The sequence below is a fragment of the Marmota flaviventris genome, chromosome 8 (assembly GCF_047511675.1).
Source record: "Marmota flaviventris isolate mMarFla1 chromosome 8, mMarFla1.hap1, whole genome shotgun sequence".
Lineage (NCBI taxonomy): Eukaryota > Metazoa > Chordata > Mammalia > Rodentia > Sciuridae > Marmota > Marmota flaviventris.
The window spans coordinates 58,344,906-58,361,394 of NC_092505.1; the positions used below are offsets into that span (position 1 = coordinate 58,344,906).

The 16,489-nt window shown below is 39.7% G+C and overlaps 1 protein-coding gene across 1 annotated transcript in view; it reads left to right on the forward strand.

Annotated features, from left to right (window-relative positions):
- Hgd (homogentisate 1,2-dioxygenase) overlaps nt 1–16,489 on the forward strand; it is a 45,267-nt gene that overhangs the window by 12,365 nt on the left and 16,413 nt on the right. Inside the window, exon 5 of the mRNA XM_027936093.2 lies at nt 14,892–14,951. Within this exon, the coding sequence (XP_027791894.2) occupies nt 14,892–14,951 (60 nt within the window). The remainder of the gene's footprint in view (nt 1–14,891; nt 14,952–16,489) is intronic.

The window sequence follows — 16,489 nt, forward strand, 5'->3', positions numbered from 1 at the left end:
ATGCTAGCTTGTCTGTTTGGGGCTCAAACTTGGGAGGGGATTTGGGAATTGATTGTGTGTGTGTGTGTGTGTGTGTGTGAGAGAGAGAGAGAGAGAGAGAGAGAGAGAGAGAGAGAGAGAGAGATTGTGTGTGTGTGTGTGAGAGAGAGAGAGAGAGGAGAGAGAGAGATATTGTGTGTGTGTGTGAGAGAGAGAGAGATTGTGTGTGTGTGTGTGTGAGAGAGAGAAGAGAGAGAGAGAGAGATATTGTGTGTGTGTGTGTGTGTGTGAGAGAGAGAGAGAGAGAGAGAGAGAGAGAGAGAGAGTTTGTTTCTAGCCTAATGGCATGTAGATAGGCCACAGGAGTGTTATAGACCTGGGGGGAGTGCCTGGGTGAATTGGATGGATGGAAATTATATAGGCTGGTCAAAATGCCTTCATGCCCACAGGCTTTTTGTTTAGTATTTTTATTATTTTTTTAATATTTATTTTTTAATTTTTTGGTGGACACAACATCTTTGTTTTATTTTTATGTGAGCCACATCCCCAACCCCTTGTTTAGTTTTGTTTTAGCCTAAATTTACCATTGAATACACAAAATATCTGACATTCTTGAAGAAAGGCCTCTGAACTCTGGCACAGACATAAGGGTCTTATTGTCTGAGCAGGATTCTTTAAGTCTTGTGACAGATTGCTTTCACATTCTCTTCAGACTTAGGAACTTCTAGTCTTTGCCCATGAACCCCTCCTTTTGGTTCAGTGAGGAGTGGGCTTTTCCTCTGGGGGTCAGTATTATCTACATACTCTGCTGAGCATATCAATGAGATATCTACTCATGGAATGAGATAGACTCAATACTATACAGGACTGAGCTCTTTTGTTGTGAACCTTCTGAGAACCTCAGTGTATTCCCTTTGTCTCTGAGTTTAGGTACATGTCACTGATAACTGGTCTACAGTGCAGGAAAAAAAGCAAACGTGGCTTTGCACCCCTCGTCCTTCTACTGACTAGTTGTGTCCTTGATCCCTGTTGTTTCACTTATAAAATGTGATAGCAGCATCTGCTTTGCAGTGTTGTTGTGAGGATTACTAGAGAGAATAGGTGTGAACAAAGTGCCTGGCGTGCAGTTGTCAAGAACCATGACTCTGAGACAGCCCTTTTGATATATTCGCTTGAAGACAGTGGTAGAATATAAATCTCAGAATTTATAAAATTCAGATAAACTTGTTTTTAATTTGATGCTATTTATGCTATTTTTTTATTCTGAGGTCCCCATCTGCCCTGTCGCTCCTCTCCTCAGCCAAGGAAATCACTTGCTTCTCCTTTGTCCACCAAGACATTTCATCTAAACCTGCAAATCTCTGCAAATCTGCTTCCCCTAAGCACTTAGACTTTTTGTAGAACAAAAGCTGGAATAATTCATGGTCACCTTTGGTTTCCTGCCCTGCTACATTTCTTACCTTAATTATAGAAATCTCGAAGAGCTAAGTACAGCTGACATATGGCCTACCCCTCTCTAGGAGGGACAGAAAAGGAAACTAGCATTCGGGGTCCAGAAAATATGAGTTATCATCTTAAAATATTATCCACCTTAAAATTATCCATCTTAAAATATTATCAATATTAAAATGTTAGCCATTATGAAACTGGTATATTTTGTCTAAATATCTGACCTTTAACCTTTTTGAAGTTTAATGTGTGCAGAAGACATCCTCCCAGCCCCCCACTGGCCTGTATATTGCCTTTGAGCGTGTTGGGGAACAGGCAGCCCCTGCTCCAACCCCCACCCCACACACAGACTCTGCCCACACAAGGGCTCAGAAAGCTCCTGCCCCTTCTCCGTCAGCTGGACACATCCCTTGTGTGTGTGTGTGTGTGTGTGTGTGTGTGTGTGTACAGGGCCACAATTTGCACAACTAACCCCGGGAAACCCTGACTTCCCCTCTTCCTCAAGTCTGAGGCTCAAGAAAGGTGAGGGGCACTTCACTACTAATAAAGGTTGTCTTATTCTGCAGATGAAGTCTCTCAGGTAACCTCTTAGAGCTGCCTTCAGAAGAATAGATGAAAATCCTGTCAGGGTGTGGTAACAACTATTAATCTCTTCTCTGTGCTTTTGTGGGGTTTCTGATCAGGCTTAACGCCCACTGAACGTTTATTATATACCACTTTGGGAAGATTGATAAGGTATTTGGATCCCAGTAAGTTTTCTAGTTCTTTCTTTGGGTGGCACAGGTGATTCTTTTATGTTTCTGACTGTTCACTCTTTCAGAGCCAAAGTTCCTATTACATGTGGTTGTAAAATTAGCAAGACAAAAGTTAGGCACAAAATTATAACTGAAAATCTTTTTAATCACCCATAAAGTATAGGATGCATGGTTCTGTGTGTGCTGCCTAGTAAGGTAATTTTTACATATACTAAATTTAAGGACTATTGAGCTAGACTAAATGAAGGATTTCCAGAAAATTCCATGGACAGATTTCAGGAATTTCAATCATGTGGTCTTTAAGATAACAAATCACTAGTGGTAAACAGGATTGGGCCTTGGAGTTCCAGCGCCCCCTACCTGCTCGCCTTGATCACAGCAGTTGTCGAGGCCTCCAAACCTTAATACATCCTCATAGATGTATTTGTTTGTGGTTTTGTGGGCAACAGTGGAGCCATACTTTTAAAATATAATTTTACTTGTAAAGTCCCTGTTAATATAATTCTTTTGTATAACTCAATTTGTAAGTCCATTTTATATCTTCTTAATAGTTATTTTGAGGTATAGATAACATATTGATGGAAGCCATGAAACTCAAACTCTAAGGACCAAGGAACCAAGCATTTATTGAGCCATTCATAGATGCTACCCAGAAAAGGAAAGGACTGGATCTTGGGACAGGTTGCCACAACTATCAATAGCAAAGTTGTGAAGCAGATCAGAGCCAAGAATACTTTAAAATTCTTGGGGTAATTTTTTCTTGGTAAAAAAAAAAACTTTGGGGTAGGCAAGCACTGTGAATTACATTGACTTATAGATCAAAGAGGTGGGATAATCTTGAGCAGGAAAGCTTTTTGGGTAGGAGGGAAGTCATGAAGAGAACAACTGTTGTGTCTAGATTGGTTGAAGTTAACAGTCCCAAAAGTTATAAGCAAACAAAGTGTGGTGACCCTGTTGCTCACTATGTTTGGATTTCACTCAAGATTTCAACATTATTGTCCTTTTTTCTTTTTCTTTCTTTCTTTCTTTTTTTTCCTGGTTTTTCCCCAAGCTGTTAGCTGGTTAACTTTCCTGACTTCTTTTGCCCTCCACCCTCTGGCTTTTATCATTAAGTTTAGGACATTTCAAAACTTTTTTCTTTTATCAAAACTAACCCTGTTCCAATAGAATTTTTCTAGTTTCATCTTATTACACAAGTAACATATGTTTATAAAAACCTCAAATGATATAGGAATTAATAAAGTAAAAAAGTGGAAGTCTCACATCAGAGGTGAGAGTGATGGGTGTATCAGTTGCAGATGTTAATTCATTCTTTCACAGTTAACATACATTTTAACAGAGAAGTTCATGGCACTGTACTCAAAGTCTGAGTTCACAGAGTCATCAAAAGAGCTGTATCAGAAATTCCTATCTGCTCAATCTGTATTTGTTTCCCACTGGCTTCTGTGGTTTTCCATTCTAACATTGCTTTGCATTTGCCCTTCAACTTGTTCCTTTTCTCCTGTTTTGAATTCTTTGAACATTTTTTGGATGGTGACCATTCTCCAATATATCCCCTACTCGTTCACAGCCCTGTGTTCACACACTGGGAGAGACATACTTCAGAACTTCACAGTGCCTTCATGAACATCAGCTCCAACGAGGTAGCTCTTTACCATCCTCCCGACCTGTGACCTGTGTCACCTGCCATCTGCTTCCCCTTCTCTGATACACACACCCTGGCTGTTCTTGGCAAAATCTATCCTTTTGTCTTTTCATCTTCTCCTTGACAAGTTAATATCTCTTTCCAATTTTATGCCTCATTAATTAACCACAACATTCTGCATTCATCACTTTTCCCTCTCATAACCTCTTCCAAATATGTGCTCCAGACTCTCACCCAGAAAGTCTGAGAAAATTATATTTAGGTGCCTGACAGTACTTCCCAGCTGCAGCCTATATAAGTATGCCTTCAACTATTAATCAAAGCCTTTACTTCAACAGTTTCACTAACTACCCATATTGGCCATCTCTGGAAATGTGAAGACCTGAAAACTGCCTAATGTTTCCTCTAGTCTAACATTCAGTGCCACAGAGAGCATTATGGGATAGATGATCATCACCGTCACCCTTGATAGTGATCATCATCGTCACTCCTAGGAAGATGGAGACTATTCCCCCCCAAATTTTCATTTCCTTTAGTATATATTTAATCAGTCATGCAAGAATTCATGCGAACTCCTAAGTACATTTAAATTCAGCCCATGGACACAAACTCAGTACATTAATATCTCACATAAGAAGTATGTCTAATTTTATCATATGTCTTCCTCTAGTTTGTGAAGTCTCAGAATTTAATGAATAAGCCTGCATCCAATTCAACCACAGTTTTACAGATTTCAATTAGCATTCTTGAATCAGCATTCCAGTGTAGAACTCAGAGTTTTTAAAAACTTCTTATTACTACATCCTGAACTTTTGATTTGGGGGAAGTCAGACTCTTGGCCCAGTTAAAACATCAACTGAGGAAATTACCTCTTGGTTCCAATTACCATATTAGAATTACCTCAAAGCTAAGTAAAGGCCATATCATAGAATTCCTTCTGTCCCCAGTTCATGCAAATTATCAAAAAATGTTTCAAAACAATATATCCTTACAGAGTTATTTGCTGTCTAATTTGTCAAACTGTTCAGGTTTTGCCATTCTGAAAGCCCCTCCCTACCCAAATGTCTTAGGTTTTCCTACATCTTGAAGCTTTTGCCCAAGACTCTATGAGCAGCTAGCCCAGCCCCCACTTTTTTTTTTCTGGAGCTGGGTATCAAACTCAGGGCCTCATGTATTTAAGCAAGTGCCCCACCACTGAGCAACACCCTCAGCCTAGGCAAAACTTTTTAAAAAAATCTCCTTTCTCCAATTTTCCCCAGACACCTACCCTCTCTTGCCCAGAGTTCTCTTTTCCTTCACCTCTTCCCTTCCCCAAGCTCCTGGTACCATGTTACCACTGCTTCTCAGCTTTCCTCTTCCTCTTACCTTCCTCCTCTATAAAATGGCACTTGCTGTGTAGATTCTCCCATTCTTTTCCTAGGAGACACACACACAAAGCACTGATCTCTGCGGTGACGCTGGAGTTCAAGGGATTGCAGTGAAAATGGGGAAATCAGAATTTTTCATAGAGAATCTGGATGGAAAGAGGAGGAGGCTGTGAATGCTATTAATTTTTAAGAAATCAGATATATATATATATATATATATATATATATATATATATATATATATACACACGCATACATTTACTTTTATTGTGGTCATGATGTAATACAGATTTACATTCTATTTATTTAAACTTAAATATTATATTTTGTGCCTTTGTAAACTCCTTGAGGACAGATAATTTTGGGGGGATGGATACCGGAAATTGAACCCAGGGGCACTCAACCACTGAGTCACATTCCCAATTTTATTTAGAGACAGGGTCTCACTGAGTTGCTTAGCATCTTGCCATTGCTGAGGCTGGCTTTGAACTCGCCATCCTCTTGCCTTAGCTTCTTGAGCCGCTGGGATTATAGGGATGCACCACCATGCCTGGTGAGGGAAGATAAATTTTTAATGCTGTATTATAATTCAATATGTTTGTAAAGCAATTCTTCTATTGCCATATATTTAGGTTGTTTCCATTATTATAAATCATCCATGATCCATGATTTCTAATCATCCATGATTTATAATAGTTGATCATCAACCATTATAAATCATCAATGGCTAATACCAGCTCTTGTCTCTGCAGCATCCCAAAGCATGAACAGCTGACCTCCCTCTTTCCTGAATCTCTGACCTTTATAGCATTGCATTGACTCCTAAACCTGCAAAATGAGTGCTCTCCAGGGTCCTGAACTAAGATTCTACCTCCCTCTTGTCTCCATCTTCTGCCTGGAAAATGGGGAAGTACATTATCTCTTTTCCCTGCTCCTCTTCCTAATTGTCTTTTTCACCCTTATCTTTCCCTTCTTATTACACACATTTCCCCTTCCCCTTCTGTAATAGTTTCCTAGGGATTCCATAACAAAAAATAGGCTGGGTGACCTAACCAAGGAAGATTTACATTCTCACTTTCATCCCAAGATTGAAGTATCTGAGGCCTCTTTCCTTGGCTTGTAGGCAGTTGTCTTCTCCCTGTGTGTGTATCCACATTTCTTCTTTATATAAGAATGTATAAGAATATTCAGTTAAGCCAATCCTAGGAACATAATTTCATTTTAACTTATTTCTATAAAGATTCTATCTATATAAGTTATACTCCATGTATGTATTATGTGTCAAAATATACTGTCACATATATCTAAAAAGAACAAAAAAAAGATTATATCTATAAATGCAGTTTCATCTGGGGTACTGGGTTGGAATTTCAACATATGGAATTTAAGAAAAATACAATAAAGCCTATAATACTCTTCCTCTACTTTCTCCCCATTTCCTTCCAAATGTTGGCCATTGGTTACCACTTTTATTGGATTCTCTTTGCCTTAGAGCTGAAGGGATAGTTGTTGATGAGAAACGCCCCACTGGAATGAACTGCGGGGAGGAACTCCTTGACAACAGATGATATTTCTAGCTCACTTTGCTTCTCACCTCTCCCTGGGGCCCCCTCAACACATGTATATGTACACACCTCAGCAGGTAGTATTGTTAAGGCATAACTTTATCCAACATAACTCCAGCCCAGAGCTTGCTATAACCTTGTAGGCCACATTGCAAGGAGTCATTCATACAACTTTGGAATTCAGAAGCCATTCTAGAGCTAGTGTCAATATTTACATCCTATCATCCACTTTATCTCCCTCTTGCCATCTTTTTAATCTCCCAGGTTTTCTTCTTATAAAAAATTGAATAAATGTCATTTATAGCCATGACATTAAATGTCATCTCTCTGAAGTATGTTTTACAAATCTTCCCTCCAATTTCAGAAACTGCATTGGATGTTGCCATGTGTATGTTCCAACTCAAAAGATCCTGTACGGAGGATGTGACAGTCCCATCCAAACTATTGTCTCCCCCTGGCTTTTCTAAGCCTGTTACTGACAACCATTCTTTCACACACCCAGGTTTGAATCTTTAGAGTCTTTTTTTTAATGGACACATATCTTTATTTTGTTTATTTATTTTTATGTGGTGCTGGAATTGAACCCAGTGACTCACAAGTGCAAGGCAAGCACTCTGCCACTGAGCCACCACCCCAGCCCACCTTAGAGTCATTTTTAAGAACTTTTGATTTTTTCCTTCTATGTGGAATTAAGTGGCAAGTCCACAACATGGTGATTCCCAAAGTATACATAAGAGTTAACCAGAGAGTCTTGTTGAAAATGTGGAATCCAAAGCCTTGCTCTCCAAATATTCCAGTCTAATAGATCTAAGATGGTGTACAGGAGTGCCTCCAAGTGATTCCACTCATATTGGCCTTGGACCACACTTTAAGAAATATTGCTGTAGAGCCTGCTTCTAAAATGTCTTTGGTTCTCTTCTTCCTTCTCCTGACTCTGCTTAGTACAGGCTTCATTTGCTCTTGCCTAACTTTATAATGGCCTCCTAATTGATCCATGGGGCTTCCTTACCCCATCCCACATTGTGCTGCCAGATTCAGCTTACTGAATTACTATCTCTGAAATCTTTAAACCCCACCATCAGTCCACCCCTCCACTGCCCAGACAGTTAAGTACAAGCTCCCAAGATAGAAGATCAAGACCAGTTCCCTGTCATGAGCTTTCAAACCCTCTACTTTCTGCCATGTGCCCTATTTTTCAGTCATACTAAAACCATACTTTTTTCCAGGAAAATATCCTGAATTCTCTTTCCTTGGTGCTTTATGCTGTTACATTTACTTGGATTTTCCTTTTGTTTACAAATATCCACGCACCAAAATCCCACCCATAATTTAAGACTCATTTTAAATACCACTTTTTTTTAAAAAAAAACTAAAATTTCAATATTTTTCAGGGTATCTTAGAATATAATTTATATCTCCATCATCTTTGTCTTATCTGCAGTACCCAGCATGTACCGTATTCCAAACATTTAATATTGCAATTGTTGATACTTCCTGTAGCTCAGATCTCATCATCCTATAAATAGACTAGATTGCATTTCCATAAATGCATCCACTGGAGTTTGCCAACATTACCATGTACATTGCCCTGTTCAGCCCTTTTTGGACAGCTTGCTAGATCTTTTTTACAATACATCTTTATCAACTTACATTTTACTCCTTGGAAAGAAATTGAAGCTGTCCACAAACCAATGATTTTATTGCTTGTGTCTCTTGTTTTTCATATATAAGAGTGTTAAATAGGCCCCGTTCCAGCATTTATTCCTGAGGGAATATTCCTGTTTACGTGTTTCTTCCAAAGTCACTTACATTATCTGTATCCTTGTTTTCTTATAAGAAATTCTCCATACTTCCAGGATTTTCTGGAACTGTTTCCCTGAGAGCAGAAACCTTCAGCACCTAGCATATGATCTGACACATGGAAAGAATCAATGAATATTGTTTGAACAAATTAATGTGAAGGGTTTGGACAAGAATTCGGATCCTGAAGGGTCATATAAGGAGTAGGGTCCCAGGAATCAGACTGGGCCAGGGCAACTCAGCACTGGAGCAAATAAGGGTCAGAATGAAAGACCAAGACCAACATTAGAGGTCAAGAACATAGAGGTCAAGCTGGGTTTAGGAGGAAAGAAAATCAGTAGTTTGTGAAGCAGATCAAGACGGGTTGAGCTCAAAGTGCTTAGGGTATACATTAAAAAGTGACCAAAAGAGTTTTAGCATCAGTTCTTAGGAGAGAAAATTTATCTTCTCTAAGTTATCAGTTTTCTTACTTCTAAAATAAGAGAGAATAATAATCATAAGTGCTTCAGAGAGTTGTGAGGATGAAGTCATCCAACATATATTGACTACTGTCTTCCATGATCTATGCAAGGTGATGAGTATCTTAGTCTGTTTTCTTTTCTTTATTTCCTCACTTTTGTGGAGCTGGTGATGAAACCCAGGGCTAATGCAGACTAAGTAAGTCCTATACCACTGAGCTACATCTCCAACCCTATTAGTCCATTTTCTGTTGCCGTAACAAAATACATGAGAAGGAGTAAGTTATAAAGAATAGAAGTATGGGGGCTGAGGCTGTGGCTCAGCGGTAGCACACTTGCCTGGTATGTGTGAGGCACTGGGTTCAATTCTCAGCACCACATGTAAATAAATAAAATAAAGATTTATCAACAACTAAAAAAATAAAAATTAAAAAAGAATAAAGGTTTATTTAATTCAGGGTTCTAGAGGCTGGGAAGTCCAAGAGTACGGTGCTGCATCTGGTGAGGGCCTTCTTGTTGCATCATAACATGATAAAAGACATGATATGGTGAGACACAGCAGACATGCTAGCCTAGGTTTCTCTTCCTCTTATAAAGTAATTAATACCATCCTGGGGTCCCCACCTTCATGACCTCATCTAATCCTAACTATTTTTCCAAGACTCCACCTCCAAATACCACTGGCATATGAATTTGAGGATTATGTTTTCAACATATAAACTTTTCAGTGCATTTGCTATGGTTTGAATGATTGTCTCCCAATGTATCAAAGACTTGGTTCCCAGGGTGGCACTATTGGGAGCTGATGTAACCTCCAGGAGGTAAGGCCTTTGTGGGTCCTCAGATCAGTGAGTGTGTGCCCTTGAGGAGATAGTGGGGCCCTAGTCTCTTCTTCTTTCTCTCCTTTGCTTCCTTGCTCATGAATTGAGCGGTTTTCTGTGCCACATGCTCCTGTCATGATGTGCCTCTTTCCCTAGGGACCCAAAGAAGTGGGGCTTCTAAATCTCGGACCATGAGCCAAAATAAACCTTTCTTTTCTCTTTATAGGCTATTCCTATCAGGTATTTCATAATAGAAAAGGGAAGCTGAATAATATGGCATTTAAACCATGGCACTGAATAATGAATATAAAGCCCTTAGATTTACTTTCAAAGATAAGGTCAAAAAGTATGGCTTATCTTTTCTGGTAGCCTCTTGAAAGACTTTAGAAAGTCTAGATAAATTAGTGAGACTTGGATCTTCCCTATCTGTATTCTTGCCCATCAAAGAAGTCCAACGAATCAAAGAAAGAGAGAATCAAAGCCTGATTCTCTCTCCTTTTCCCCTCAAATTGCTATTTATTGAGGAATTCAATGAGCCACTGTTTTATTTTATTCACCCTTATATTCCCTGTCTGGACTGAAACTCACCACTACCAATTACCCTGGACTTCTCTCAGTCATGGCTGCTGCTAATAATTGCTTGAACATTAGGATCACTATCTAACCCACAAATTACTTCAAAATTCTTGGATAGTTGGTACTGACTTCTAATGACATGTCTACTTCTAGCCAGTTAATGTCATTAAGAGCCTTCAATTCATCCAATTTAATTGAGTTCATGGCAATTTTGGATAGAATCTCAGTAAATCAAAGAATCTCAATGTTGAAAGGGATATTCAGATCATCTAGCCCAACTCCCAGTCTTCTAACTTTGGAAAATACTGAGACTGATTCTTTCATATTTCCTTTTCATCTCTGAGTATGAATTTTGAATCTTGTTCATTAAATATTGCCACCAATTATCTGTCTTCCTCCTTGGATAATGTTAAAGAATTTTTAATTATAACTTTGGATACTCTTGAAGATGCTTTTAAAATTATTTTTATCACCCCACATTTAGTAAGAAACAGTTTATTTTCCAATAGGATTTGTAGGGTACAATTGCAAAGTATGTAAATCCATGACAGAACTCAAAGGAGAAATAGACAAATCCACAATTATAGCTGGAAACTTTAACACTCTTCACTCAATAGTTGATAGAACTGGACAGAAAATCAGAATGGATGTAGAAGTGATAATTTTTCACATGCATGAAGAACTGACTTATGTTTTAGAAATCATCTTTGGATTTTTAAAAATATGTTAATTTGCTAATTATTGCCTGAATGTCATTTTACTCTGAAAGCTCTCACAAATTTGCTTTATTCTCATTCCTTGAAATATAAGCATCATGCTCAGTGCCATTTATTTATTTACTCATTCAATCATTCAATAAATATTTATTGATGCCTATCATAATCAAGACACTGCATCATGCATTACAACTGATGTCATTGTTTTTGAAATGTTTAATTATGAAATTCTGCATGGGAGAGCCATTTAGTGATAACATAGAGTATGAATAAAATACACCATTAAAACCTACAACTAGAAAGTTGTTGGGTTATATTAATCTTATTGGACTGCTGTAACAAAATGCCTTAGACTGGTGGTTTAAGCGATAGAAATTTATTTTCTCACAGTTCTGGAGACTGGAAGTCCCAGATCAAGTTGCTAGGAGGGTTGGTGTCTTGTAAGGCCTCTTCTCTTTAGCTTGTACTACCTTCTCACTACATCTTCACGTGGCTTTTCCTCTGAGTACATATGGAAAGAGAGTGAGATCTCTTCTTCTTAGAAGGCCACCCATCTTATTGGATTAGAACCCCCCAAATTATGATTTCATTGAACCTTATCTACCTCCTAAAGTTCCTATCTTCAAAACAATCACATTGGAGATTAGAAGTTCAACATAGGAATTTGGAGAGGACACAATCCACAGCAAGGAGTGAATAAGCTAATAAGCATTCTTCACTTTTTATAAAAGCTCTTCTCTGAAGAGACTTATGGAACTATAGTTCTTACCAGTACCTCATTATTACATGTAAGAAAACACAATTCAGAGAGAGAAAATGACCTGCCTGAGGTCACAGAGTAAATGGGAATGGAGGCAGTACCCCAAACCAAGTCTCCTGGTTCAGCCGCATGCACCATCCCCTTGGTCTGGCCTTGGATCAGAGGGGTACTGATCCACAGCATATGTACAATTAAGCTGAGCATCTGTTTTTGGCAGGAGGTGTTTATACCCTGCACTCCATGGACTCTTCCTGTTCATCCTTTTCCTGAATCCCCTTGCTCACATTCACCAAAATATCACATCAAGGCTCTTTACCAAAATCTTGCTAGAGTACCCAAAGCTGGCTTCCTTCTCTGGGTACTGAGTTTATCAGAATCACCTTGGGGTCTTTATCATCCTTCATAATAGGCCCAACACATTTGGAATATAGACTATGAACAATCTGTTGCCATTGGACCCAAGAAATAAATGATTCCTCTCCCCACACCATCTGTCATTTGAAGGGAATCATTTTTTGCATTAGAGAAGGTTCATCAAGGCCACTGCTTCATCGGGCTGTGGGCCCTGAGGAAGGCATGCTTCCTACATCATCACATGCTTGTCTTTTCATCTGCCCTTCAGGTCCTCTCACTTCCCTTGCTGTTGAGAGCTGGATCTCTCACTCTCCCTCTCTTTCTTTCCCTTTTTGCTTTCTTCTCTCTTTTCTTGTTCTTTTCTTAGATTGTAGATCCTTACGCTTGCGTTATTTAAATTTCTTTGCTAGTTGGTAGTGGCATTGTCACTGTCATTTGGCCCAGGATGCCACAGGTTAGTTGATTGATTGGTTGGTTGTCAGGTTGGTTTGTGGCTTGGTTGGTTGACTGGGTGTTTTTTTTCCCGAGCATGATATTTGGTTCAGCAATGCAATAATATCAGAATCTCCAAGTTGGGTGTGGTGATTCTAAAGTGTAGCTGCACATTAGGAGAGCTTTTATAAAATACTGATGCCAGGGCCCACCTTCTTAGATTCTGATTTAATTTGGTCTTGGATTCAAAACCTCTCCAGGTAATTTCCATGGGTCGGGTTGAAAAATCAGGTTGGGAATCTCTGGTTAGAGCTAAAGGGTTGCCCAGGTAACCATTGATCTGATACTTAAATCTCTTCCATTGGGAAATCTAAAATGATGAGTCTTTTTCTGACAATTTTCCTTGGTATGCAAACACTGCACTGCTACTTAGACTGAAGCAGCAGGTAGTTAGTAGCAGACCAGAACCTCCTCTCAAAACTCCGGCAGTGCTCAGGGTTGGGGCTGTGTCAGTGGCAGAGCACACGCTGAGCATGCACATGTGGGTTCAATCCCAGCACACACACACACACAGAATCCAACAGTGCTCAGTTGTAGCTCTTCCTGAGGTCAGGGGAATGTCCTTCTGTTTCCATAGTTCTTAACCAAGGGATATTTGCCCCTCAAGGGATATTTGACAATGTCTGGGGATATTTTTGATTTTTACAACTTGGAGGGAAGCTACTGGCATCTAGTGGGTAGAGGTCAGAGTTGATACTAAATATCCTATGAAGCACAGCCCCTGCAATAAATGCAGCACAAAAATGTCAACAGTGCCTTTCCTACATCCTTGCTTTCAAGTACCCCTCTCTTCCCCCAAGAGAAATCATCCTTAATGAAATCAGTCCTAAAGTATTTTCTTCTTTCTTGGAAGCATTATTTGAATGATCTTTTTCAAATCCACCTTTCATGTCATTTTATTTTATTTTACTTTTTGGTACCGAGGATTGAACCCAGGGGCACTTAACCACTGAGCCACATCTCCAGCCCTTTTTTGTATTTTATTTAGAGATAGGTCTCATTGAGTTGCTTAGGGCCCCACTAAGTTGCTGAGACTGGCTTTGAACTTGCAATCCTCCTGCCTCAGCCTCCTGAGCTGCTGGGATTACAGATATGTGCCACCATGCCCAGCTCAGGTCTTTTAAAGTTGTCTCAGAATGTGATCAATCTGCTTTGCTTTTAAGAAATGAAGGCTGTTGCCTGACTGTGTGTGTCAGAGAGGCAGAATAACTCCATTGCCTCCTCTTGCATTTGCTGCTTTCTTTCCCATCTGGCTGCCCATCAGACATACAAATGAGCTGAGCCCTGGGACCTGAGGGAGGCCCTTTCCAGCCTGCCTTCATCAGGCACTGTAGCCAAAGGAGCCAGCCCTGGGGTGTAGGTCACTCCTGAGATATGCCCTGGGGTGGCTGGGTGTATTAGCCACCAGCCTGGCTGGATCAGGCTGCCATTGCGTTGATTAATAAGTGCTGGGCTGACAATCCAAGTGAGGTCTGAACCTGCTGATTCTTCTCCCCACTTCCTTAGATCAGTTCATTATTAAATTAAAGATTGTTATGATTTAAACTGAACCATCAGGCAGCCTAGGGACAAACGCAGGGTTTGATGAAGAAACTGAACCCGGTATTGCATTTACCAAATCCAATCTCAGCTGGGTGCTTTTTCTTTCTCTTAAGGAAATAATTCAAAACTCGAAGGGCTGGAAGTAGAAGTAGAACCTTCCCCTGCAGTGTCAGGAGCCCACACAGAGAAGCTGGCATGCCAGGAAAAGGAGCTGATTATAAATAGCAGGAAAAGCGGCATCAGTCAAAACTTGCTGATGTGCCTGAGCAAAATGCTAAAAGAAACAAACAGCTTCTATATGAGAAAGCAATGATTTCTCTTTATTTCTATAATTGAAAGTTCTAAGGAACAAAGACAGTTTTTATTCATATAGATTTCAACTCACACACATCACGCATGTGCACATGATATGCACACATACACCAGTAGACCCCCTCTAAAGAAATGATGGATTATCATTAATTTTAAAATAACAAAATCAAAAGTAGTCCAAACCTCAGAGGGAGCAGCTGACCTCTTTTTTCCTTGTAATTGATGCTCTGTATTGTATTTAGAAAGCCTATGGTTTTCCCTTTGTGAAATCCTTTTCCTGTGTGCATATTTCTTTTCCAGCTTAGATGGAAACCATTTGAGATTCCAAAACCCTCTCAGAAGAAAGTGGACTTTGTGAGCGTAAGTCAATGCTACACCTTCCCATAGCCCTCCTCTCTTCTGCAGTGAATGACCTCACCATTCACAGGCTGAATGCCAATCAGAAGCAGCCTTATTTGGAGGCAGCAGAGACAAACCCACCTGTGTCTGCCAATGGGGAGCTGGCAAAGGGATGTCTTCCTTATAGGCACAACATGAGTCCATGGTTCACCAAAGGGCATTAGTGAGCTTTTACATCTCAGAAAGGCCAATGGGCAGTGGATGTGTCCCTACCTCGAGCTTCTTCTCTTGAAGTTAGAACAGAGGATCTTATCCTTTTTGCTCCATGGGTCCCTTTGATAGTCTGCTCAGACCCATGGGGGTTTTGTTTGCTTTGTTTGCAGTGCTGGAGATTGAATCTAGAGCTTTGTACATGCTGGGCAAGTACCGCACCACTGAACTATATCTCCAGCCCTTTTTGTTTTTCACTTTGAGACAGCTTATCTCTAAGTTGCCCAGGCTGGCCTCAAACTCACAATCCTCCTTCTTCAGCCTCCTCGGTAGCAAGAATATGCCACTGCACCCAGGGATACCTATAATTTTTTTTTTTTAATAGAGAGAGAGAGAACTTTTTAACATTTATTCTTTTTTAGTTTTGGCGGACACAACATCTTTATGTGGTGCTGAGGATCGAACCCAGTGCCCCGCGCTTGCCAGGCGAGTGTGCTAGCGCTTGAGCCACATCCCCAGCCCAGATACCTATAATTTTAATGTGTGAAAGAAATTACTTAAAATCACAAAGAAGACAATTATATTGAAACACAATGATAAAAAAATTTTAAAAAATCAAATTGTGTTTGATTTATAGTCATATATATGATTTCTTGTTAGTGTACTAAGTAATGAGCTATATGGGAAATAATTGTGATATGAGCAAAAATGATGCTTTGATATACCTGTGATATATGACATGAAAATATCCATGATTTCTAACATTGAACACAGGCACCTCTAATACTGCTGTGATTTGTTGCCTCTATTCATATTAATTAAAGGGAATGATGAATTTCACTCAAAGATTAGAGAAAATAAATAGAAAAATTTTCTCATCCAAGTTCATGAACCCCTGAAGTGGATGAGTGGGCATCAACGCAGGACGGCAGCTGTAGTTAGTACATAGCTGATTGGCAGCTCTGTTGGCAGTTACAGGGGTGGAGTACTATAATAATACTTGTGCCCAGAGGGAGCCATAGGGAGGTGGGGCTCCAAAAGGCCAGTGGAGTGTTCTGCAGATCAACTTGGCACATAGTTTACCTAGGGACTGTCTAGGTATTCAGCCAGAAGGCCAAATTGTTTAAATTGTCTTGATAAAATCTTTACCCTTAGTAAATGCTTCAAAATCCTGTATAGACTCACTTCAATAGACCACAAACTTGCAATCCAAATTAAAATATAAAAAGAAATTTCCCACTTCCTGTGTGAATTATGGGTCTCTGAGGAGCAGAACCTTCTCCTTTTGGGTTCTTCCATCTATAGCTTTGGGGCTGGGAGCTTTCTGAGAAGGATTGTGTGTTCCCCAC